We start from the raw sequence: 23,912 nt of genomic DNA, 5'->3' as shown, positions 1-23,912 counted from the left end.
AAGCACGAGAAAGTGCTGCGACAGGGCGGCCAATCGGTAGCGATAACCATAGAGATGGAGGCTTTCTTGTACCATCATAGAGACAGGAAATATCTTATGGTCACTGACCAATGGAGATCCGTTTCCGGATTGGGGGACGTGACGTATAAACTAATAGGTTCACAAACGAAAACGTCACGATTGGCGGGTGATTTTGAAAACTAGCGGCCGTGGCGGAGAACGGGGCAATAGCGGATAGTGCTGTGAGGGAAGCGGGACCGGCTTAAGTTATCCTCACTGGAGCCGTGTTGGAGGTGTTGTCCTCGGGGTCCATTTTCTTGGGTGGAGAACGAAACGACGAGGGGGAGGGCGACAGCAACGCCAGTCTCTCTTGGGTTGTTCAGGAGAGAGTCTATAGTCTGAGGCGTCACCCCTGCTAACTAAGTAAAGAGGCATCCTTCAAAGTGGTGGCTTATATTTAGCAGGGGGAGAGCAACTGGCCCTATCCAACCCCAGCACAGCATTCCTCCAGTGGCTGTTGCTGGGGTCTGTCTTTTAGATTGTGAGCCCTTTGGGGACAGGGGACCATCTTCTTGATGTATTATTTATTTTTCCTATGTAAAAATAACCTTGGCTTTGAGAACTTTGGTTGATGAGCCATATATAAATATTGTAGTAATAGTAGTCATCTCTTGAAGTCTGCCTGGCGCTTCGGCCTTTCCTCAGGGGAGACATCGGAAGATTTCTCCCGTCTTCTATCAACCCCTGCTGACTGAGCTAAGAAAGAGGCATCTCTTATAGTAATATAAAATATAGTCTTTTATGATCAGCAAGAGGAAAGCCGCTCTCCCTGCACATCTCCAGGGCAGCATCCCTTCCAGGGGCTGTTGCTGTTGCCTCCCTCGTGCTTCTGTTTAGGCAGTGAGCCCTTCTGAGACGGGGAACCATCTTATTCCTTTTTCTGTGTAAAACTCTGAAGAACTCTTGTTGAAAAAGTGCTGTATAAATGGTTTTAACAGCATCCATGGGCGGTTCTGGGTCTCCTCCCGTCTGGGGCTGGAAGGGAGAAGAGATACTTGCAGAGAATGAATGCTGGCAGCGAGCCCCTCTCCTTCTATGGAGAAATGCGAGCAGCTTCCACTTTTTGGACAAGCTCGGCTCTACTGGAGCTTTGCATAATCTGGGGCACGGATGGTGGTGGTAAGCGTTGACAGCCTTTCCACCCAGCAGCCGCTGGTGGTCTCTCCCTTGCAGGGTTAAGGGTTTTCTTCCTTTCGGTGGTCTCCTTGTCCTGCCGCCGGTGGTGGAAATAAGGTTGCCAGGCTTGCCTGCTTTGGTTTCTCGAGATGAGTGTAGGGGCAGAAGTGAGGAGAAATGTCAGTTTAGGCTTACATGGGTTTCCGCTCGCTAGTTGCTCTTGGCAGAATCTTCACTCCTTCAGTGGTCTCTGCTAAAGGCAGTTGTGTCTACTTGTGTTGTAGTTGGGCTTGCCTACAGTGATGAGGCGCAGTTCCAGCACCAGCCGCACCAGTTGCCGGCAATCCATCCAGCCTCTCAGGGTGCAGGATACCAACAAGATAGGACTTCATACCCCACAACCGTAAGTCAAGACAAGCAGTTTATTCTGATAAGGTTTCATTTATTTACTTCATTCAGAAGCAAATGGTATACATCTTGGAAGTAAGAAGTGCTGTCTGTAGAGGTCTGGTACCTATTTTAAGTACCCAAGAGTAAGATTCTTAAAATAAGCATACATCAGGTTTTAGTATATATAAAACCTACTAGCTGACCCTGCACAGAGCATCTGTGCGCACTTTGGGGCCAACAGTTCCCCCTTCTCCCGCACCTTCTCGGCCTCCCTCTTCCTGGTGGCAGGGCTGCTGCTGCCTCATCTTCACCACAGCCAGGCCCACCGCCACTTCCTCACTGTGGCCAGGCCAGCCCTCCCACCACTGCCGTCTCCATTACCGTGGCCAGGCCCAGCTGCCTCCATTACCACCGCCACCTCCTCACCACAGCCGGGTGAGTCGCCTCCATTGCCACCACCACCTCCATTACCACTGCCGCCACCTCCCCACCGCGGCCTGACATGGCTGTCATCCTCCAATGTCCTCCTGCCCAATGCCAGAAACTCACAGCATGTCGTGAGAGTTCTGCCGCAAAAGCCAGCCATGCATCTCCACGCATGACCAGCCAATTGAATTAATTACATAAATGGGAAGCAAAAACAGGTTAAAATACATAAAACTTACGAAGTAGAACACTTTTTTCTTTCCAGCAGTTTTATACCAGTAGTGGACAACTTTATTGAAAGTAATATAATGATGATCAATAGGAATGTGTTTCAGAACATCTGAACCTAAATGATGTGCACCATTCAATTGGAACCACTTGGAGGTGGCTTCTTTTAGCATGCTTGTCTCCGGTGCAGTAGTGCATGCTTCTGGGGAGAGGCTCCTTTATGGGAAGCACTGCTTTATACTGCACCACTGACAGCTGAGTGGGAGTGCTGGGAAATGTAGTTCTTTCTCCATAGAGCTCTGTTAAGAAGGTGTTTGAAAGAACTACGCTCTCCTGCATGCCTTCCTAGCTGGCACTGAGGCAGTACAGGATTCTGCTTCCTATTAAGAGCTCCTTCCACACCAGAAGCATGCAGTACTGTGTGAAAACAGGTGCACAGCAAGCAGCCACCACCATACAGTTCCAAAGGTGTGATGCACATTTTGGCTTTGAACATTCCAAAGCCAAATTCCCTAATGATGAAATTAACTGTGATTTATACAAATCCATTCTCTTCCCTTGAAGGCAAGACAGGACAACCTTTGGAAAGCTGAGTGTGGGAAAACATGCACCAGGGACATCGGAGAGAAAAACCAGCTTCTTTGGCAAAAGGTAATGTGGCATGGATGTGACTTTGTTTTGGGTACTTATACACAGTGACCATGATGCTTGAAAAATTTTCACCTGACAGTTTGGATAGGAAAAAGTGGGGTATGGAGGTACTTAAGCAAAAGAACCATTTAGAAGAGTAGGCAGTAAAACTTTGTAGTGCTCTTTCTTGCCTGGAGGAATAGTGAAATATTGTTCTTCCCTATGCTGGAAGTACCAGCTGAGAGTGAGTGAGTGTCCCAAATCAAGGGAAGAACAGCATCGCGCCACATTTTTCCAGCTGGAAAATAAACACTGTGGTGGCATAGGCTGGCTTGTAAACTTGGATTATGAAAAATGCTCATCCGTCTTCTGTGTCCAAATAACTTTGTTTGTATGTATATTTATGGCTTAAAGATCCTACAGTTAATAATCAAGTTCTTTTGCTGCCTTGATTTTAGGACAAGTGGACCTGGAAGTTTACGAAACAGCCAATATGGTGCATTTGGAAGTATGGAGAAAATTAAGGACCCTAGGCCTCTTCATGACAAAGCATTCATCCAGCAATGTATTCGGCAACTCTGTGATGTAGGCAACATTTGTAAAATACCCTTATTTGTACTAGGTCTGCAATGTTTTCCTGATTTAAGTACTTTTCCAGAACAACAGGTGCAGAGTACTATGTTAGAAGATTCATTCCCCCGCCACCCCTTTGTCATATAGTCAGGAATGCTGCTTCTAAGAGGTCACTCTTGCAACACTTGCATCATCTTAAAGTGTGTTTTTTCAGAAGTAATGTTCATGTGCAAGTTTATGCAGATGTAATCTGTTATAACTCATATGATTGAGATTTCTTTACTCAGATTACAGCCCTGAATTGGATCATATGTGGCTTCATGCTGGTCTGTAATGGTGTGAAATCAACCATATACGATGTGTTCTTATCTGTTTTATCAGTTCCTCATAACATATGGATATGGTCCTACTGTTTCTGTGAAGTCACTCCAGGCTCCTTCTGTTAAGGACTTTGTGAAAATCTTCACTTTTATTTATGGATTCTTCTGCCCTTCTTATGAGCTTCCTGATTCCAAGTATGAAGAAGAAATCCCAAGAATTTTTAAAGAGTTTGGGTAGGTACCAGGATAGTTACCTTACATACTTTTTTGTCAGTAGGGGGTGGTGCTCTATATGCTTAGAATACTGAGATAAGTTATCTGTGTCTTAGAAACAGAAAACTACTTAACCAAAACTAAATTCCAGGGCTTATAATGCACTTTTCTTTATAACTGAATTAACCTTTAAAGAAGGTTAAAACTGTAGGGAGACATGATAGAGGTCTATAAAATCATGCATGGTGTGGAGAAAGTGGATAGAGAGAAATTCTTCTCCCTCTCACATAGCACTAGAACCAGGGGTCATCCCATGAAACTGACTGCCAGGAAATTTAGGACCAATGAATGGAAGTACTTTTTCACACAATGCATAATCAACTTGTGGAATTCTCTGCCACAATATGTGGTGACAGCCAACAACCTGGAAAGTGTTCTACTTTTCATGATACAGAAACAAAAACTTAACTAGTAAATGTGACACGGTCTCAAGAGAAGACTCTTATTTACTTGAGATTAATTAAAATGATTGCTGTACAGTCCACTTCTTCAGTACACATAATCACTAACTCTGATTATAAATATTATTGCACAGATTTTCATAAAAATGTAGAAGCATTGTGCAGCAAAGGATAGTTAAAGCATGACTAGAGACTCCGAATTCATGATAGCTTCCCCTTTGTCAATTTCCATCCCCATCCGCCAAAAGTACTACATATTTCACGTGGTCAGTCCCTCACCAGCGTCTTGGCACAAGAATAAATGTATATTACAAATGCAAACTGCATGAGTATATATGTACAAAAAGGAAAGGCTTCAGTTTGGTCTTGGTAGCTAGCCTTGCCAACCTGCTTATATAATTTCATGCTGTTATGTCACTACACACTGTCAGACTGCATGCAAAGTAAACGCCACTCAATTTGTTTTAATTTTTTGTTTAGAAGTGTGTGTTCTAATGGTAATTTGAACCTTAATTGTGTTCATAAACTTACGTAGTTTATTTTGTTAATTGTGTTTTACTATAACTTCTAATTTTCTGAATTGTTTTTCCTTTTAGCTATCCATTTGCATTGTCAAAAAGTTCTATGTACACAGTGGGAGCACCACACACATGGCCTCAGATTGTTGCAGCTTTGGTCTGGCTGATAGATTGTGTCAAGGTATCACAGAAAAATACAACCTCTGCTAGAATGTTGCCAGTTAACTTTATAATGATTTGCACATAATCTTACATGAAAATTTAATGCCATTTGAGAACTTTCAACTCTTTCACAAATGAGTTAAAAGGCAGAATATAAATACTCTATCTTTTGGCCAAATTTGGAATATGTGTTTTTAGCTCAAAATGAAGCATCTAGCAGTTCCTGTAATCAGATTATTTGCAACTTTAAATTCTATAACTACTATAGCCTGGTGCAGGCAATCAACTAACCATAGTCAAGGACTGTGAATGTGGCCTGAGCCCCCACACATTGTCCTTCCTCATTCCTCTGCATCCTCATTTCCATTGCAGAGATATGATATAGACATTTTGGATTGTTTTTCTGTGTAAACTGCCCTGAGCCATTTTTGGAAGGGTGGTATAGAAATCGAATCAATAATAATAATGATACTGAAGAAGAGCCCTGCTGGATCAGGTCCAAGGTCCATCTAGTACAGCATCCTGTTTCACACAGTGGTCTACCAGATGCCTCTGGGGAGCCCAGAGGCAAGAGGTGAGGGCATGCCCTCTCTCCTGCTGTTGCTCCCCTGCCACTGGTATTGAGAGGCATCTTGCCTCTGAAGCTGGAGGTGGCCCACAGCCACCAGACTAGTAGCCATTGATAGACCTGTCTTCCATGAATTTGTCTAAGCCCCTTTTAAAGCCGTCCAAGCTGGTGGCCACCACATCCCATGGCAAAAAATTCCATAGATTAATTATGCGCTGTGTGAAGAAGTACTTTCTCTTGTTGGTCCTAAATTTTCCAGCCTTCTGTTTCATGGGATGACCCGTGGTTCTAGTGTAGTGAGAGAGGGAGAAAATTTTATCTCTGTCCACTCTCTCCATTCCATGCATAATCTTATACACCGTGATCATGTCTCCCCTTAGTCGCCTCTTTTCCGAACTAAAAAGCCCCAGATGCTGTAGCCTTGCCTCATAAGGAAGGTGCTGCAGGCCCCTGATCATCTTGGTTGTCTTCTTCTGCACCTTTTCCAGTTCTACAATATCCTTCTTACAATACAGTGACCAGAACTGTTCACAGTACTCCAGATGTGGTCACACCATAGATTTGTACAAGGGCCTTATATTAGCACTATTATTTTCAACCCCCTTCCTAATGATCCCTAACATGCAATTGGCCTTTTTCACAGCTACCGCAGACTGAGCCAACACTTTCAATTAGCTGTCCACCACGACTCCAAGATCTCTCTCCTGGTCAGTCACCCTCAGACCCCGTCAGCATATATGTGAAGTGGGGGGGGGCGGGTTGCCCCAATATGCATCACTTTACACTTGCTTATACTGAAACGCATTTGCCATTTTGTCACCCACCGCCCCAGTTTTGGAGCTCTTCGCAATCTGTTGTAGATCTCATTATCCTAAATAGTTTCGTGTCATCTGCAAATCTGGCCACTTCGCTGCTTACCCCAACTTCTAGATCATTTATGAACAAGTTAAAGAGCACTGCTCCCAGTACTGATCCCTGGGGGACCCCACTTCCTCCTTCCCTCTACTGTGATAGCTCATGCAAAGCCCACAACGGTTTCACTCTGACTTACAAGCCAGGATATTAAGCAAACTTCATATTGTGGTTTCAAATTTCAATTTGTAAGCCAAAGTTAAACCAGTTCAAGGCTTCAAACAAGTTACAGATTCAAGTTCTAAAGAAATAAAGATTCCCATCTGCCCAAGCAGAGGTGATGAAGGAAAGTGGGAGCATGTGGGCTCAGTGGTCTTCACACTCCATTCACAGTCCTAACTATGTTCTGCTAAATGTCTGAATTTGCCCTTTGCCTTATCTTCCAGAGGGTAGCTGTGTAAGGTGCAACAAGATGGTTTGGTACAAGAGACTAACAAATGTTTTGTAGTATAAAATTCTTTGTGTAGCAGTCCACTTTATCAGATGCATATATCTGATGAAGTGGCCTGCAGTCCATGAAAGCTTATGCTACAATAAATTAATCTGTTGTATGAAAAATGTCTCGTGGCACCCTTGTTAGGCATTTACTTTACTGCAAGGCTTTTTTATATATTGTCATTGTGATTGAAAGCTGTGTCTAGGGTATTTTGAAACAATATCCATATATAATTCTGCTATTGGACTTGCTGCATCTAACTTGGTAAATGGTACTAACAAAAAAAAATTAGACAGCTGCATAAGGATGTGCACAAACCTCGGTTTGTGCACAGGTTCTGCACTGAACTGGTTTGGATGAGGTCCGAACTGGTTCAGTGCCACAGGGAGGGATGTGGCAAGCGGGATCTTTAAAAAAGAGGAGCGCAGGTAAGGACCTTATTTTTTTCCTCCCCTTTTAAGATCCCACTCACCACTCCCCTCCCCGTGGCGCCAAACTGGTTCTGCATCCCTAGAGCAGCATTGCTGTTAATAAGATAACCTGTGCACCCCTCTGCATAAAACAAAAGCAAGCTACTTTGTGTCTTTATTCTTTAAATTGCGGTGTCCTAGAATGAAACTAGAATTCTTATACAGTTTCATTCTTGGGAGTATTACTATTTACACATCCTAATATCTTCTGTGTCCTATCCAGTTGTATTCTGCAATGAAAGAAAACCCACCATCATTTGATGAAGGACAGACCTTAGAAGGAGAAACTGAAGATGGAATTATACATAGGAAGGTATCAATGCAAAAGTAGTACATATTCTGCTCAATCATTCATCATTTGTAGAGAGATACCACAAAGTTTTGTTTTAGATATTTGAAATATGTATTCTTGTGGTGTTGCTTTGAGGATACTAGAGAATTAGATATAAATGTATTAAAATTATGGTTAGTCTCTGAAAAGCTAGCACACTGGGTGTTAAACAATAGCAGCTATGCACACAGAGAACAGTTTAAAATGTATGTTCTAAAAGTTTACCTGGACTTGTCAGATACTATGCAATACCCATAATTTTTGTCCTGGCCTTGGCTCTTATGCCATATGTGGAGGATTCCCCCCCCCCTTTTAGCATCCTGCATAAGCCCCTTAATCACCCCCTCCTAAGCACACCTGAGACACATCCAATTATCTCCCTTATGTGTTTCCACAGGCCATAATCTCTTAGCAGTAATTGTCCCCCTTCTTAATTTACTTGGAAATAAGCTCCATTTGCTCAGTCCTGTACTTACTCCTGGGTAAGTATGCCTAGAATTGAAGACTTAGTGTTCTGGTATATCTGTATGTGTATTTCATCAGGCCATCCAGGGTCTTACAGTCTTTCTCCAACAGTTCCAAGTGCTTATTTCTAGCTCGTAGCCACCTTATTTTCCTTTCTAAATTCTGGGCTTATTTAAAACACAAAGAGGGTGTTAGTTTTATACTGCTTGCTAGGACTACCTTCCAAGACAATGGGCATGCAAGGTATCCCTGGGGTCTGGAAACATTGCTTAGTTTAAGAATGGAAAAGAAATGGAGGGTAGGTCTCAAGCCATTTCTATTATAAATTTGCTTATGAATAGCTATATCCAAAAATTATTAACACTCTCCAGTTATGAATGCTTTTGTATTTAGGAGTTGTCTCCATCCTGGTTCTATTTTCCAATTTACAGCAGGCTTTCTTTAAGGAGCATACCCAGTTAACTCCTTGCTTCAGTCATCCTAGTTCTGTGCGGGGAGAGGCAAAGCTTACATGCAGCCTTGCTTTGGGTTGCTTCAGATGAATCTCCGCCCCCTTTTACACATGATGAGCCTGAAGCTGCGTTGCAAATGTGCCCCCCTCTACATCACTCAATGATATGCAACATGTTCTCAGCGTGTCCTTCACTAGCATGTAAGAGGTGATCATCCAAGTGCTGCAAAACCTTGTTTAAACAGGGTTAAATGGATGAGGTTTAAAAAGGGGCAGCTGACTGAGGTTCATCTGAACTGGTCCAATGTCTACTATGTTTCACTTTCTTCAGTTCTCCTTGTAACTTTCTGTCCCTGCCACAAAGAAACCTTTTTGGCAGTGTGGTGTGACTTAGGCTCAGGGTAACAAACCAGAATTTTGTATATACTGATTATGATCAGGTTTTATTATTTTGTTACCAATAATGAACAACTTGTAATTGTATAAGCAATTGCATATTGTCTAATACTATGTATTGTACTGAAAGGTAAGCAATTGGGGTCGGGCTGCTTATTAAAAATAACAAAACAAAAAACAAGAGAAATTCATCCGGACCTAACCTTCGAATGCATTCTGTTTTCCCTATCTTGTCTGATTTCTTTCCCCAGCCTTCCTTGATTTGTGGTGATATTTCTTCAGCAAAATTCTTCCTTCCTTCAGGTTGTTAGGCATCTCAGTCTTTAATCACCAGCTGTGATTAAAGTATCTAATCACCTGCCTTTAATCACTAGTTCTTACCAACTGTCCCTTATAAACTCCTCTCTCCCCCCTCAGAAACTTCAGTCACTTTCTGCCAGACCTTTTTGAGAAAGTCAACCTCCTTCTTTTCTGTATGTTTATTCCTCATAGGTATATAAAAGAACAACTTTTGTATAAATCTATATCAACGTACGGTCCATTTCACCAAAGGAGGCTTTCGTGGGGGGTTAAAATATTAAATTTGGCAACTTTTCTTGAATTATCAACAAAGTATCTCACAAAATAAGTATGAAAATCTTATGCTTGTGCAAAATTTCATTTCAGCTCTGATTAAAATTCCATTGGTTCCATGAAATTTCATGGCTGTCCGAATAACCTGATTATTTTGAAGCTTGACCTGTAATACGATATGGATTTGTTTCTACTCCTTAAACCAACCAACCCCCCCCCCAAAAACCACCATCTTAAAATCAAACTGATTTGTACAATGCTGTTCTCAGCTCTTTTTAGACTACACCATAAAATGTTATGACCACTTTATGAGGGGTGGAGACGCATTTGAAGATTTTGATGCTGAAGTACAGTCAAAACTAAGTAAGCTTTCATTTTAAAATCCAGTAGAAAATAAATGTTAATCTTGCTATTCTTTTCTTACTTTCTATCTGATTTTCTGTAGCTTCTATTTCTACCTAGCTCTCTTGTCGTCTTAACAATCAACCAGGAGACTAAGATTAGGTTTCTAACAGTCATCTGGATATATAGCCTTCTGTGTACATACCCCCTCATTCTGCCACTTGTATTTGTATTCTCAAATGGCTTTGATGAGGTTGGGAATAAGAGTAGGTAAGAAGCCTTTAATTGAATAATATGAATAATATTAAATTGTATAAGATGCTTGATTTAAATTGTAGTAAAATAATGGTTAGAAAATAGATTGAACCACAAAAGAAATGTTAATGATTCCACCTGATCAGTAAATATGGCTTGAGTCTTGATCTGTTTGTGTTTGTGTTTGCAGCTGCTGCAGCAGCCAAGAAAATATGTGACTAGAATTAGTATAACGTGCTATTTTGATATCACCCTTGTATATATTTTTTTCTGAAATCAGGCCTATTTCTCTTGGCTGCTTCCATGTATGTTGCTTAGTTAGCTTTTCCTCAATTCCCTTATTTCAAGTAGTTCAAGCTTTTTGCACAGGCTGATATCCTGACTAATGAAGCATACATAACAAGCAATGTTGTGCCGGTGCAAAAATATCATATAGTTGTGCTAAAAAGCAGGGATTTGTGGAATTGTGCTGTAGGACTTGTGCAAAAGTTCCCTTTAAAACAAATGAGGCATGCTGCAGGTTCCACAACTGTTGCACAAGTGATCCTAGCGGTAGCACAACACTAGTTTGGAACACAAGCACAATGTCCTTCCACAAGCACTTAAGATGGCTGTCACTGAGCAGGACAACCTGGCTGGGATTAACTATAATCTGCCTCCTTCCCTCCTGCACCTATTCTACCTATCTGTAGAAGAGGGAGAGGTATGGAAACTACATTCCCTCTGTCAGAGATTTTGACAGTTAAAGTAACGAACATCCAAGTTCTATTTGGTTTTGTTTTATCAACACCTTGAGGGCTCTTACAGCTAAAAAGAAGTAAAAGCACCCTAAAGAAATGAAATATTCTAGCTCTATCATAAAGGAGCAGTTCAAATGAATATATTAAACAATTTGTAGTGTTATGAATTGAATTTGCATTTCATTTAAAGTGGCTAAAAATTATCCCACATGAATTGTACATAAGCAGTCTGTTTTATAGTGAAGAAAATAAACAAGCATTAATGTTTTATTTCAGTTTTTATTCAAAACACTTCAAGAACAGCTAGAACAGTCTCCTTAACAAACATTGTTTCCTAATACTTTCTTTTATTGTGATACCTCTGTATTCTGATATATTTTAACTTAAGGGGTTGATTTGAGTTTACTTATTTTCTTTCAGAGGATCTATTTAAAATAGATGAAAATCACATAGAGGCACTACAGGCCGAAGAAAAAAGTCTGAATGAAAAGATCGCAAGGCATGAGAAGGAGAGAGAAAGTGAACCAGTTAGTAAATGGTTACATGGGTTTGGAAAGAATACAAAAGCTATGTAAAGCTTCTGGGTATTTTTTTTTTTAAACTTATTGCAGTATGTTAATGGCAATTTCCCCCCTTCCTTTGTAATAAAAAGGATCGTCTAGTGACTCTACGAAAACTGAAATCGTCTTTGCAGACAGATGTTCTGAAATATGAGACTTATATGACCAACCTGGAGTCACACTCAAGCAGTATTAGCCAAAAATCAAAGGATATTTCTGATGAGATTGAGGCTGCTGGTAAGGACAAAAGTGCTGATCATCAACTTGTATAAGAATTTGGTTCTTGGCTGGAAGAGAATGCAGTTTCTAAAAGGAATGTTTATGCTGCTTTTTCCAAAGAAATAGAAGTGCTGTTTTTGAACAACCAGGGGAATAAGCAGCTGGAAACTAGTCATATATTCTTACAACTAAAAGAAAACAATCTTTGTGCCTGTACAGTATATGAGGTATTTGTAAGATGAAACTATATGGCAAAGTTTTCCCCTTTGGCCTTATATACCCAAGTGCATATATCTATGGGGCTGTATTTATGGTTGAGATAATTTCAGTATTGGTGTGCTTTCTCTTCTTAATACTAATTTTCTTATCTTGCGAAAAATAAGTTACTTCTGAGAGTTCTAGTTCCAAACACCTTGAAATTCTGTCCAAATAAATACAAATCCTTTACCAGATTAAATATTAGGAAAGTAAAATAAAAATGAATATTGTTAATTGTAGTGAAAATGCCTGTACTTCAGTCCATTTTTCATCTATTCTTCCTAACACTGTTACATGTATTTCTCCCCCAACACACACACACTTTTTAAATATAGCCTTGGAAATTGAAGCACTGAAACAGAAGAATACTCATCTGAGGCACATCTGTGATAATCAGAAGCACTCAGTTGCAGATATTGAGAGACTAAATCGTGAAAGAGAAGAGTTGCAACAGGCAGTCAATAAACTAACCAAGGAACTGGAGGCAGAACAACATCAGTTGTGGAATGAAGAATTAAAATACGCTAGAGGGAAAGAGGCGGTATGTGAATCCAAGATTTTTTTCTCCTCTCCCTCCCACCACCCCATAAATTTAAAGGAGTTGATAACCAAGTGGCAATGGTTGGAATACCCCAGTGTCTCCATTCATTCCATTTCCTCCTCCACAGACAAAGCATAAACAGGCTTCCTAAAAGCACTCACAAATACTGTGCTTAACCAGGTTAGGCTGGAAGCATCCCATACCTAGATGAGTGAGTTCAAGCCCTTAAGTGCAGAGTATATATACTATATACTTTGGCTTTGGCTCTTAATTACAGATATTTTAAGTGTTAATCCAGCTGTACATCTCTTAATTGTGATCATTTGAATTGTTAATATGTCAATATAATAACTCAGTCATAACTTCTCTAAAATGCCGAAACTTAACTTATACAGTCATAGGAGTTTAGTTGCAATCCTGTCCTTGTCCAACAGGTTTAAAATGAGGATAATTTGCCCCATAAAGCTATACTGCTTTAATTTTTTGTTCCTTAACAGATTGAAGTCCAACTGGCAGATTACCATAAACTGGCTCGAAAGCTGAAATTAATTCCTCCAAGTACAGAAAATTCTGGTGGCGTTGATTTTGAGATTAAGTTTAATCCTGATGCAGGACAAAATAGTCTAGCCATATACAAAACTCAGATTCAAGTAAGTGTGTACGGTCATGTTTCTGTCTAACCTTTTTGGCTGCCAACCAGTCTAACTAGTGTCTTTGCCAATTTCCCCTTCCTTCTGTAGCACTAAAATTCTGATACATTACCTTTTTAATGGCTTTAGGTTTAATTAGATGTCAAAATGTTCTTAAGGACTTAAGTGTAGTATTGCTATATTAAGTTAAACAGGTTTCTCTTGAATAGTATGAATGCTTCATTTTAAAAATGCTATAAATCCTGGTAAAATTGCACCCTGAACAGTCAAATTCTTGATTTTTCTATGGTATTTGTGTGATCACTATAGGCTCCTCTTGCGTGCCTTTTAAAAAAGACTCGTGAAGAAATATCATTGGCAATGAAGAGAAAAAATAGCTTAGAGGATGCTTTTGAACAGGTGAGTGTCTATCTACTTCATCCTCAATGAGAGGTCTGTGGCACTATGTGCTATATTAGGGTATATTAATTGCTCGGTGTTTCCCTCTTAAAATAATGATGTGAATCATGGATTATACAGGTGAAACTCGGGAAATTAGAATATCGTGCAAAAGTCCATTAATTTCAGTAATGCAAATTAAAAGGTGAAACTGATATATGAGACAGACGCGTTACATGCAAAGCGAGATAAGTCAAGCCTTAATTTGTTAAAATTGTGATGATCATGGCGTACAGCTCATGAAAACCCCAAATCCACAATCCCAGAAAATTAGAATATTACATGGAACCAAGAAGACAAGGATTGAAGAATAGAACAATATCGGACCTCTGAAAAGTATACAGTGTACTGTGCTTGATTGGCCAGCAAACTCGCCTGACCTGACCACATAGAGAATCTATGGGGCATTGCCAAGAGAAGGATGAGAGACATGAGACCAAACAATGCAGAAGAGCTGAAGGCCGCTAATGAAGCATCCTGGTCTTCCATAATACCTCATCAGTGCCACAGGCTGATAGCATCCATGCCACACTGCATTGAGGCAGTAATTGTTGCAAAAGGGGCCCAAACCAAGTACTGAATACATATGCATGCTTATACTTTTCAGAGGTCCGATATTGTTCTATTCTACAATCCTTGTCATTTTGGTTCCATGTAATATTCTAATTTTCTGGGATTGTGGATTTGGGGTTTTCATGAGCTGTACGCCATGATCATCACAATTTTAACAAATTAAGGCTTGACTTATCTCGCTTTGCATGTAATGCGTCTGTCTCATATCAGTTTCACCTTTTAATTTGCATTACTGAAATTAATGGACTTTTGCACGATATTCTAATTTTCCGAGTTTCACCTGTAATTTGCATGTTGCTTTCCCACAAAACTGTGCTCAAACCAGTTTGCAATACAAAAAACAGTAACTTGTTTAGAAAAGCAGTATATGTTATCTATGGTTTTCTAAGAGGTCACCTAATGGTGCAGCAGGGAAATAGCTTGCATAGGGAGCAAGAGGTAGCTGTTTTGAATCCCTGCTGGTATGTTGCTCAGACTATGGAAAACACCTATACAGCAGTGATATAGGAAGATGCTGAAAGGCATCATCTCATACTGCGCTGGAGATGGCAAAGGTAAACCCCTCCTGTATTCTACCAAAGAAAACCACATAGCTCTGTGGTTGCCAGGAGTCGACACCAACTCAATGGTGCAACTTTACCTTTTACCTTATGGAAGTTGCACCATCGAGTCGGTGTAGACTCCTGGCAACCACAGAGCTATGTGGTTTTCTTTGGTAGAATACAGGAGGGGTTTACCATTGCCATCTCCTATGCAGTATGAGATGATGCCTTTCAGCATCTTCCTATATCACTGCTGTATAGGTGTTTCCCATAGTCTGAGCAACATACCAGCAGGGATTCGAACCAGCTACCTCTTGCTCCCTAGGCAAGCTATTTCCCTGCTGCACCATTAGGTGACCTCTTAGAAAACCATAGATAACATATACTGCTTTTCAACAAAAGTTCCCGAAGCAGTTTACATAGATATAAATAAATAAAATGGCTCCCTGTCCCCAAAGGGCTCACAATCTAAAAAAGAAATATAAGATAGACACCAGCAAATAGAATTAGTAGAGGAGGTAGTGGTAGCAAAGTAATAATTATGTATATACTACTCTTCAACCAAAAATATATTCACAAAGGGTTTACATAGCAAAAAGAATGAAAAGGTACTTCCCAATCCTGAAGGGGCTCTCTGTCTAAAAAGAACCGCCCCCACACACACAGACACCAGCAGCAACAACCACTGGAGGAACACTGTGCTGAGTTGGATTAGGACAGTTGCTCTTCCCTTGCTAAATATAAGAGCCACAACTTTAAAAGGTGCCTCTTTGCCCTGTTACCAGAGAGTAGATTATGACAGAATGGGAAAGTGATAAGGAACTATCCAGGACTCTTAAACTTCTTTGAATTGCACTTTTTCTTGACTGGCAGATGTAGCCTACTTTTCAAATCTTGCTCCATGTGGAAAGCAAGAAACTTCTGAAAAATGAAAATGTGTTTTTAAAAATGCCGAATCCAACAACTACTTTGTTCTCTGAACTTGTTGGTAGTTGGTTAGGATGGATGATCTCTGGATGGGATCCAGACTTGCAACACAGCACTGTCAGCAGAAGCTCCATGTGTGAAATGAAGAAGAGTTGCACTCATGCAACGGATCTTTATGCGAGTGGAATTCTCCATCTGTTCATGGAAGGAGTTTTTGGTGGGCAGGGCGGGGCTGTAGGTTTGCATGCCACTCTCTGTCTCTATCACTGGAACGTAGAGTTCAAGTAAAAGGTTGGTCCTGGGCTGGATTCAAAGAAATCACCTACTACTTGCTGAACTGTTGTTCCAAGTTCACCGTTAATGTCTTTAAAATTCATGAACTTTAAGGAAAGGATGATGGAAGCAGAGCAGAACAACAGTGTGAAAATGCTAAGAGAAGAAGCCCAAAAACTGGAAGATATCTGTCAGCAGAAGATGAAGGTATGTGAATTAATACTTAGCATTTGTATACCACTTTCAAGCATGCAAAGGCCAGTGAGCACCACTTCAGCTGGGATGGTGAGGGCAGGGAAACACCATGCATGGAGGCCAACTGAGTGGGGAGCAAGGCACTCTGCCTACAAGATGCTGGGTTGGGCCCTTCTGCCTCGCACATTCTGAGTACCAGTAGCAGGTAAGTTTGCCACCAGTTTAAATGGCATTTCCCCACCCTCACCACTCTCCCTGGAGTGGCGCTCATTGGCTGCTACTGGTTCTTAACGTTGTAATTATAAATCTAAAGTGCTAATTCATATGCTTATCACAGGAAGCTGAAGAAGAAGAAGAAAAAAGTATGAAAGAGCTGGAAATGATGGAGAAACATAAATGCTTACTGGAGAGTGGCGTTAATGAAGGTGTCAGTGAAGCTGTGAAAGAACTACATGAAATTCGATGCAGGTAAAGTTAACTGTATACAGGTTAGGCTTTTGAGGTATTATGTACCTCCTAAGTTTCTAATTCTGTCACTTATGCATTGTCACTTCCTCCCATTTCATATTATATAGTCTGTTTAGAATATTGTCTTGTAAGCAGGCAGTACTAAGCACATGTATTTGGAAATGAGTTTCACTGATTTATAATGGAAACTGTTTTCAAGTAAACTATATACACAGCATCATCACTGTTCATCTATCTCTGTTATATATTTTGAAGAATTTGTATGTGTATGTTTGTGCAGAAAAGTCACACTTCCCAATGTTAACAAGTTCTGAATATAATATTTTAACTGTTTTCAACAGATTTTTAACACTCAATAATCAGATCAATAATTCCAAAATGGCACCATGCAAAACAGATCTTTCTTGGATTCAAATTGACTGTGGTTTTAAATTTACCATATATGGTCATTATTCAACAAAATGAATACTCTTTGAAGTTGACATCCTACAAATTTAATAGTTCTTTTACTTCCCTTTGGCAAGCACACTAATAAAAACAATTACATTCTTAGATATGAATCTAAGCTATTTTGTAAGAGCAGTCTAAAAATCAAACAAATAAATAATATATTTATTTAATTTCTTTAATTTTCCTGTAAATGTATCTATGCAAAATGACTCTGCCCAGTCAACAATGGACCTCACCTACTAATATTTTATAAAGTGGTTTAGGGGAAAAAGTTATATCTCTGCTCTTGAGGACCTGACAATCTAGATTTCAAAGTGGGAGAAAAAGGGAGTGGAAGAATGTGGAAGGCAAAGGTAACAAGAAATTAATGTACGCAACTGTAGTTACATATACTTAACTCCTCTCCACTGGGAAAATAGCCTAAGAAAATCCATAGTCATAAAAGTGAATTTTGATGAGTAATTTGAAAGGAAAGAGATGGCCACCTTGTAAGCATTAGGGTAATCTTAATTAGATAATAGATGGGCCAGCCTTAATTAAATGTGACTTAAGTTTGGAGTGTGTTATGCTAGACCTAGCAAAAATAAAGTATATATTTTTAATAAACCTTACAGTTTACAATTTTTTTCTGTGCCTTTCAATGCACTGCAGTATTTGCCTTCCCTCACCCCATATGCTTTTCTATCTAGTATCAGTATTAGCAGAGAAAAATTGGATGCTAGTCTGAAAATAGGAAAAAATTAACACAAGACACAAATGTTGCTTTTCTTATTGGGCCTCATTCTTTTATTCTCTATGTTACTACTACTATGAATATTTCTATACTGCTTTTCAATAAAAGTTCCCAAAGCAGTTTACATAGATATAAACTAACAAATAAATAAAATGGTTCTCTGTCCCCAAAGGGCTCACTATTTAAAAGCGAAACACAATACAGACACCAGCAACAGCCACTGGAGGGATGCTGTTTTGTGGCTGGATATGGCTAGTTGCTCTCCCCCTGTTAAATCATTAGAATTGCCACTTTAAAAGGTGCCTCTTTGCTCTGTTAGCAGGGCATCATCCATAGTGGCACTTGTGGCTTTGGTGTACTGAAAAGTTGCTGAGCACTTCTGCTTCTGAAAAGTAGAAGAGGAATTATCCAAATGCTTGTTTGCACAAGGAGTTCTTCATTTGCACATATACAGGCTTGCTCAAGAGATGCTAATACAAGAACTAGTCTGGAACAGAAGTGAATTACTTTGTGCAACAGCCATGTAGTAAGACTTTATGCCTGCACGGCAGCATTGATGCTAGCATTAGACTAGTCTAAATGCTACCCAATCTGTGTTTTAAAAATCGTCATATTTTCTGAATCCAAGAATAGGTTTTCCTCCAAGTTCTTTGATATTAGAAATCCCAGGGGGGCGGGGGGCAGGCAGTGTGTTAAATTCAGAGTCCTGTTCCCAGGTCACTATCTTAAATTCAGAGTAATCTTCAAGTAAATACAGCATGGTAACCTACCTGAGAACTTGTTCCTATAAAGTGCCTGTGTTAAATGTGCAAGAAACATGGGCCACAATATTTAGCACACAGTTAAGTATAGCAAAATTCATTTAAATCTGTGGTCTTTAGTCTGCCTGTGTTGAATTATGGTCATGATATATTTCCCAGATATCAAGTGGTTATGCAAATAACTTCAGGAGAGAGCAGGAAAATAGATGAAAATTTACAGCACCTTCTGGAAATTGTATCTACTCACCTTGCATCTGTGGAGGTAACTCATGCTAAACTAGCTAAAATGGGCACTTGTGACTGAATAAATGCTGATCTTTGATACTTTAAATGGTTATTGCTTCAGTGAAAGACCCTGTGCAGTCATAAGTGTGGCTCTTTTAAAAGGGGGATGCAGGAGAGAAAATGAATAATCAAGCCTATTTTATTCTATTCATACCTACATGCTGAAATTCCAGTTTACTTTATAAACTTGTAGCAGGGGTGTAACAAGGTTGGAGTGGGCCCAGAGACAAAATTTTAAAATGGGCCCCTTCCTGATACACACACACACACACACACACTTCACAATATATAGGGGTGGGGGGTGGGATTGTAACCCAGCGATCTCATCTCTTGATCCTTCTGGACTTCTCAAACGCATGCAAAGGAAGGATCATTCAGAATAATGAAGGAAGCTCGGCGGGTGTTGGAGTCATGTGATGCCTCTGGGGGGCCCCTGGAGGTGTGGGGGGGCCCAGACAACCGCCTCCCCTTGCCTAATAGTAGTTACACCCCTGACTTGTAGAATATTCAAGTGTTCATTTCTTCTTACTATTCAGAAATGGGCTGTTGACTAAAAGTCTCCTTTTAAAAACTCTTCTAAAACAGCAGCCCTGGTGCTTTCTACTCACTCCAAGTTTAGTTATGGTAAAACATGGATGGGGATGTGCATGCCATTGCAAGCAAAGCAATAAAGATTGCTCAGTTTTCTGCGCATTGTTTTATGGTTTAATCAGAAATGATGTGTAGGAGCCTGCTTCTGAGCACAGGGCTCTTTTCATAAATCACAGCAAAAGTCTAAATAGACAAGAGCCATGCTCTCAACATCACTTCATCTTGTTCTCTTGGATGTTTGTTGTGGAATGTTTTGTTTTTTTAAAGGTAAAATGTTTATAGATAACAGTTGAGGTTTACAGTTAATCAGATATAGTATAAGGTTTCTTCTCAAATGCAACTAAACCTTCCTAAAATATAAATGAAAGTATTTGAGTATCATTTGATTTGTTACTATACCTTTATTCTAGAAATACCTGATGGAACAGAATGCAAAGATTGATAGAGAATTTCATACATTTATGTCTGAGGATCTATTGGCTAACTTAAGAGAAATACTGAACAGTTACAAAAAGAAGACAAATACCTTGTATGCTTCCAACATATGAGAATGAAAATGTTGGCATCTGTGTAGAGTTTCAAGGCAATATTATATGCTTAACTTTGCTTTATTTACATTTTCATAAACAGTCCTTTTAGGCTTAATAAGTACACGTACACTTCATATGTGAATAAAATTGACTATCACTTTATTGTTCAGCACTGCAACGTCCTGTTGAATGTCTCACCAATTTAATTGCTTTATGAACATCTTGAGATGTTAGGTAACTAATGTTGGGTGAATAAGGCTTGGCCTAGTAAGCTGTCTAGGTCTTGTTACAGTTTCTCTTAATTAAATAGTTTGTAATATGTACACATTAGATCTTGGGAATAAACTCACTTTCTAAACTCTTTGGGTTATTATCCCATTTTGTGTATTGCTGCTCTGTGGTTTTTAGTTACCTGAGGTTTTCTTGCAGATGAATGTGGTTAAGTCTAGTTGTTAATCATTGGATTATTTGCATCATATCTGGTTCTTATACCTAGGAAGAACAAGCTTTTGAGTTGAGAGACTACTGTTATTAAGCTGAGCTTCAAGAAGTAGAGTAGAAGCTGCCTGTGATTCTTTGTTCAAGACTTAGTCAAGATACGGAGCATTGACTTTGTTCATTGAGATTTGGGGAAAATATGAGTTCAAGTTCCCATCTAGATCTGAAGTTCACTTGGTGATCTTGGGCCAGTCATATTTGTGCAACCTAACTTACTTCATAGTTATGAAGATGAAGTGATGTATCCTCCACCCTGATTTTCCTTGGAGAAAGAGTGAGAAATTGATTCTAATCTAAGGGCAAAAATCCCCTGTAGTGACCCTGCATACAGTATACTGTATGCAACTATAGTTGCTTCCTTGATGTTCTGCCAATGTGCAGTTCAGCATATTGAAATAAGAGCTCCAGACTTTTATACCGAACTCCACTTCTGCAGATTTTGCCAGGTACCTTTTTTTCATTGGAATCTCTTCCTCATTTGTGATTGCCATGTGCTCTTTAGCATCTCCAACGGCCATTGTCTTCTCTCTTACTTGGAGCTAAAATTATTGCTTATGTTCCAGTAACTAGATTACCGTAACACTTTTCTTAGCATTTCCATTTGGTGTAACATGGCCTACTTGCTGCCATGGTGATTTAAATTAAGTCAGACAAATTTCAAATTAAGTATTTCCCAAACAAGCAGGCACTCTGAGCCTTCATATACCAAGCACAATATAAAACCTCATGCAGCTCATGTAATCTTATAAACAAGAGACATGTCCCCTTCCCCCCGCTGGCCTCCCTTATTTAAGAAATCGGCCCTTCAGCCGATCTTTGGCCTTTTTCTCCCTTGGTGCAGTGGCCACTTTGGAGGCTACCATGCCTGCGCAATGGGCCTTTGCATGGCCGGGGGGGAGGCACCTCCACAGACCCTCCCCGGCCGCCTCAGACAACTCCCCCAAGGGGTTCAGTCCAGGGTCAGACAGAACGGGAGTGGTTCAATTCAAGCCTGAACTGTCTAACCAAACCAGTTCTACATCAAGCCTCTTTGCACATCCCTAGTAGACACCAGCAACGACTGCTGGAGGGATGCTCTACTAGAGCTGAATAGGATCAACTGCTCTTCGCTTTTTTAATATAAAGAGAATCACCACTTTGAAGGTGTTTGCTCAGTAGATATTTGTCAAAACAAAGTATTTCCATCAAAGTAAATACCAAACTGGTTAGTAAAATCATATACTTCATAATTCAGTTGCAGACATCTGATAGTCTGAGAAACATGGGAGTACAAGAACACCTACTTGGGTCCTATGAAAGATCATAATGATAAAACAAGAATGTATCTTCTGGATTCTAGGATCTGTGATGACCTCCAAGCCACTGCAAGTAAGGAAGCCCTCCTCAAGACATTAGGAATAGGCAGTATATAAAAGTAACCAATTTTATTTTTTCTGCTGTTCATTAAAGTCCAGGGTGCCTTACAAATAAAAGAAAAGCAGAATCTGCAATAAAACACTGTGCATAAATACAGCTAAAACATGATAAACCAGCAAATAAAATAGAGATACCAGGAACAATGTAAAGGATAATGCTCTGAAATAAAAACTAATTTAAAAAACAAAAACAAAGGGGGACATTCAGCTGTCTAGGAAGGAAGTTTCTCAAGTGGGGCCATTACCAAAGAGACCCTATCCCTGAGCTCTCAGCTACTAGTGAACCAGAGAGCAGTATCCTGGTGACAGATCTACAGCAAACTTGCAAGCAGAGTGTTACATGGACTGTCTAACTCCTGTAACATGGCTTCAGATCATAATGGAGTTTAAGGGTTAAAATGATGAATTAGGCTTGAAAGCTGAAAATTGGTTTTGTTTATATTTGAATACTGTCCAAATTTGTCTCTGGGTAGTTTAGCAACATAAAATAAATTAGAATAGAAATTAAAATTTTAAAACAATTTTTAAAACCACAAGTCTAGTATTAAAAGCTTGGGTGGACAAATGTGTCTTTAAAGATGTTTTAAAAGTTGTCAGATGGGGAGGCTCTAATTTTAGCAGGGAGTAGATTCCAGCATCTCACAAGAAAAGAATAAAGGCCCATCCATGTGTAGCCACCAGATGAGCTGAACCACTGGCTAAAGCTCCCCTCTTCCCCTCAGGCCTAGCTCCACTAAAGCTATGTGATGACTTCTAATCCAGGTGGAAACAGACAACTATGAATACAATAAATTCCCTGGGCTTATCCCCGCTTCACTTACTTAACTTGCGGTACGACCCAGCCAAGGCACTCACCAAATTACATATTATGGATATAGAGCACCAATCTGACATAGGCAAGGCCCCTAACTTCTTTGCCAGAGAAGGACTGAGTATATCAGCTCCTCCATGCTATACCTAACGCAATTGGAAGTCCCAAAGCACAGGAAAGCTGTTACACTGGTGCGCAGTACAACCACATCCAGAGCTGGTTGAATCATCCTATCTCTATAGGCTTTAACCTCAGTTAACTAGTCCACATCCAGCTCATCACTGCTTCCAGCCCCTGGTTCAGTACATTCTCTAATTCCCTAGGATCTGATATCAGGGGAAGGTAGAGCTGTGTGACATCTGCAAATTGATGACACTTCCATCCAACCCCCCTGATGACCTCTCCCACAGGTTTAAACAGCATGGTGGACAATACTGAGCCTTGTGGGACCCCATAGGCCAAAGGCCAAGGAGTCGAGCAGAAGTCCCCAGGCACCACCTTCTGGAACCTCCCCCAATAAAGGACCAGAACCAATGCAACAACCCCAATCCCTATACCTGAAATGCGGTTCAGAAGGATACAATGGTCGATAGTAATAGAATGCTTCTGTGACACACAGCAGAACCAATAGGGTTCTGGCTAGGGGTGTGTACAAAACTGTTTGGCCCAGTTCAAGTCCAAACCAGACCCAAACCAGGGCAGTTTAGTTTTGCCCCCGCATTGAACCACCTTGGTTTGGTTCGGGGTGGTGGTGGTTGTGTGTCATTTTTACTATTTTTTTAGTACTTACCCCCTTCGGGGGGCTTCTCTGTGTGAGGGGGGGTCCATGGAGGTTCCCCCTCCCCCACTGGCCTTCCTCATGCCAAATATTGCCCGGTTTGGCCCTTTCTGGGCCTTTACCCCTCGTTGTGGCCATTTTGGAGGCTGCCCTACATGCACAATGGGCCTGGCCACACAGGGGCCCATTACACATGCATGGCGGCCTCAAAAATGGCCACTGTGATGGGGGAAAGGCCCAGAAAGGGCCAAAGAACACCTGAACAGGGCAATATTTTGCATGAGGAAGCCTGGTGGGGGGAGGGGGAAACTCTGGAAAACACACACCCCATGGCCTTAAAGAAGCCCTCCAGAGGGGATAAATACTTAAAAATAATAATA

The 23,912-nt window shown here is 40.4% G+C and overlaps 1 protein-coding gene across 3 annotated transcripts; it reads left to right on the top strand.

Moving 5' to 3' along the window:
* The first annotated feature begins 60 nt into the window (after window positions 1-60).
* NDC80 (NDC80 kinetochore complex component) lies at window positions 61-20,391 on the top strand. 3 transcript variants are annotated; one of them, XM_053313475.1, is made up of 17 exons: window positions 61-187; window positions 1,461-1,579; window positions 2,785-2,871; window positions 3,309-3,435; window positions 3,805-3,977; window positions 5,014-5,116; window positions 7,707-7,796; window positions 9,969-10,062; window positions 11,457-11,563; window positions 11,689-11,833; window positions 12,409-12,614; window positions 13,112-13,264; window positions 13,574-13,663; window positions 16,132-16,224; window positions 16,550-16,680; window positions 18,784-18,886; window positions 19,911-20,391. In XM_053313475.1, exons 2-17 carry the CDS (start codon window positions 1,479-1,481, stop codon window positions 20,046-20,048), a joined length of 1,941 nt encoding a protein of 646 aa, XP_053169450.1. In that variant the 5' UTR covers window positions 61-187; window positions 1,461-1,478; the 3' UTR covers window positions 20,049-20,391. The 3 variants fall into 3 exon arrangements, with proteins under 3 accessions (XP_053169450.1, XP_053169449.1, XP_053169451.1); XM_053313474.1 differs by having other exon boundaries at window positions 137-293; XM_053313476.1 differs by lacking the exon at window positions 61-187 and adding an exon at window positions 404-423.
* The last annotated feature ends 3,521 nt before the right edge of the window (window positions 20,392-23,912 follow it).

Source organism: Hemicordylus capensis, chromosome 4, assembly GCF_027244095.1.
Source record: "Hemicordylus capensis ecotype Gifberg chromosome 4, rHemCap1.1.pri, whole genome shotgun sequence".
Classification (NCBI taxonomy): domain Eukaryota; kingdom Metazoa; phylum Chordata; class Lepidosauria; order Squamata; family Cordylidae; genus Hemicordylus; species Hemicordylus capensis.
Note: the sequence above shows the minus strand (reverse complement) of the source record. Positions and strands in the feature narration are given on the sequence as shown.

What these genes read in the sequence shown, in the direction of transcription:
- NDC80 (XM_053313475.1), top strand. Translation starts at nt 1,479, where the DNA reads ATGAGGCGCAGTTCCAGCACCAGCCGCACCAGTTGCCGGCAATCCATC. An exon ending in CTACATGAAATTCGATGCAG is followed by an intron (nt 16,681 to 18,783) that starts GTAAAGTTAACT and finishes TATATTTCCCAG; the next exon opens with ATATCAAGTGGTTATGCAAA. An exon ending in CTCACCTTGCATCTGTGGAG is followed by an intron (nt 18,887 to 19,910) that starts GTAACTCATGCT and finishes CCTTTATTCTAG; the next exon opens with AAATACCTGATGGAACAGAA.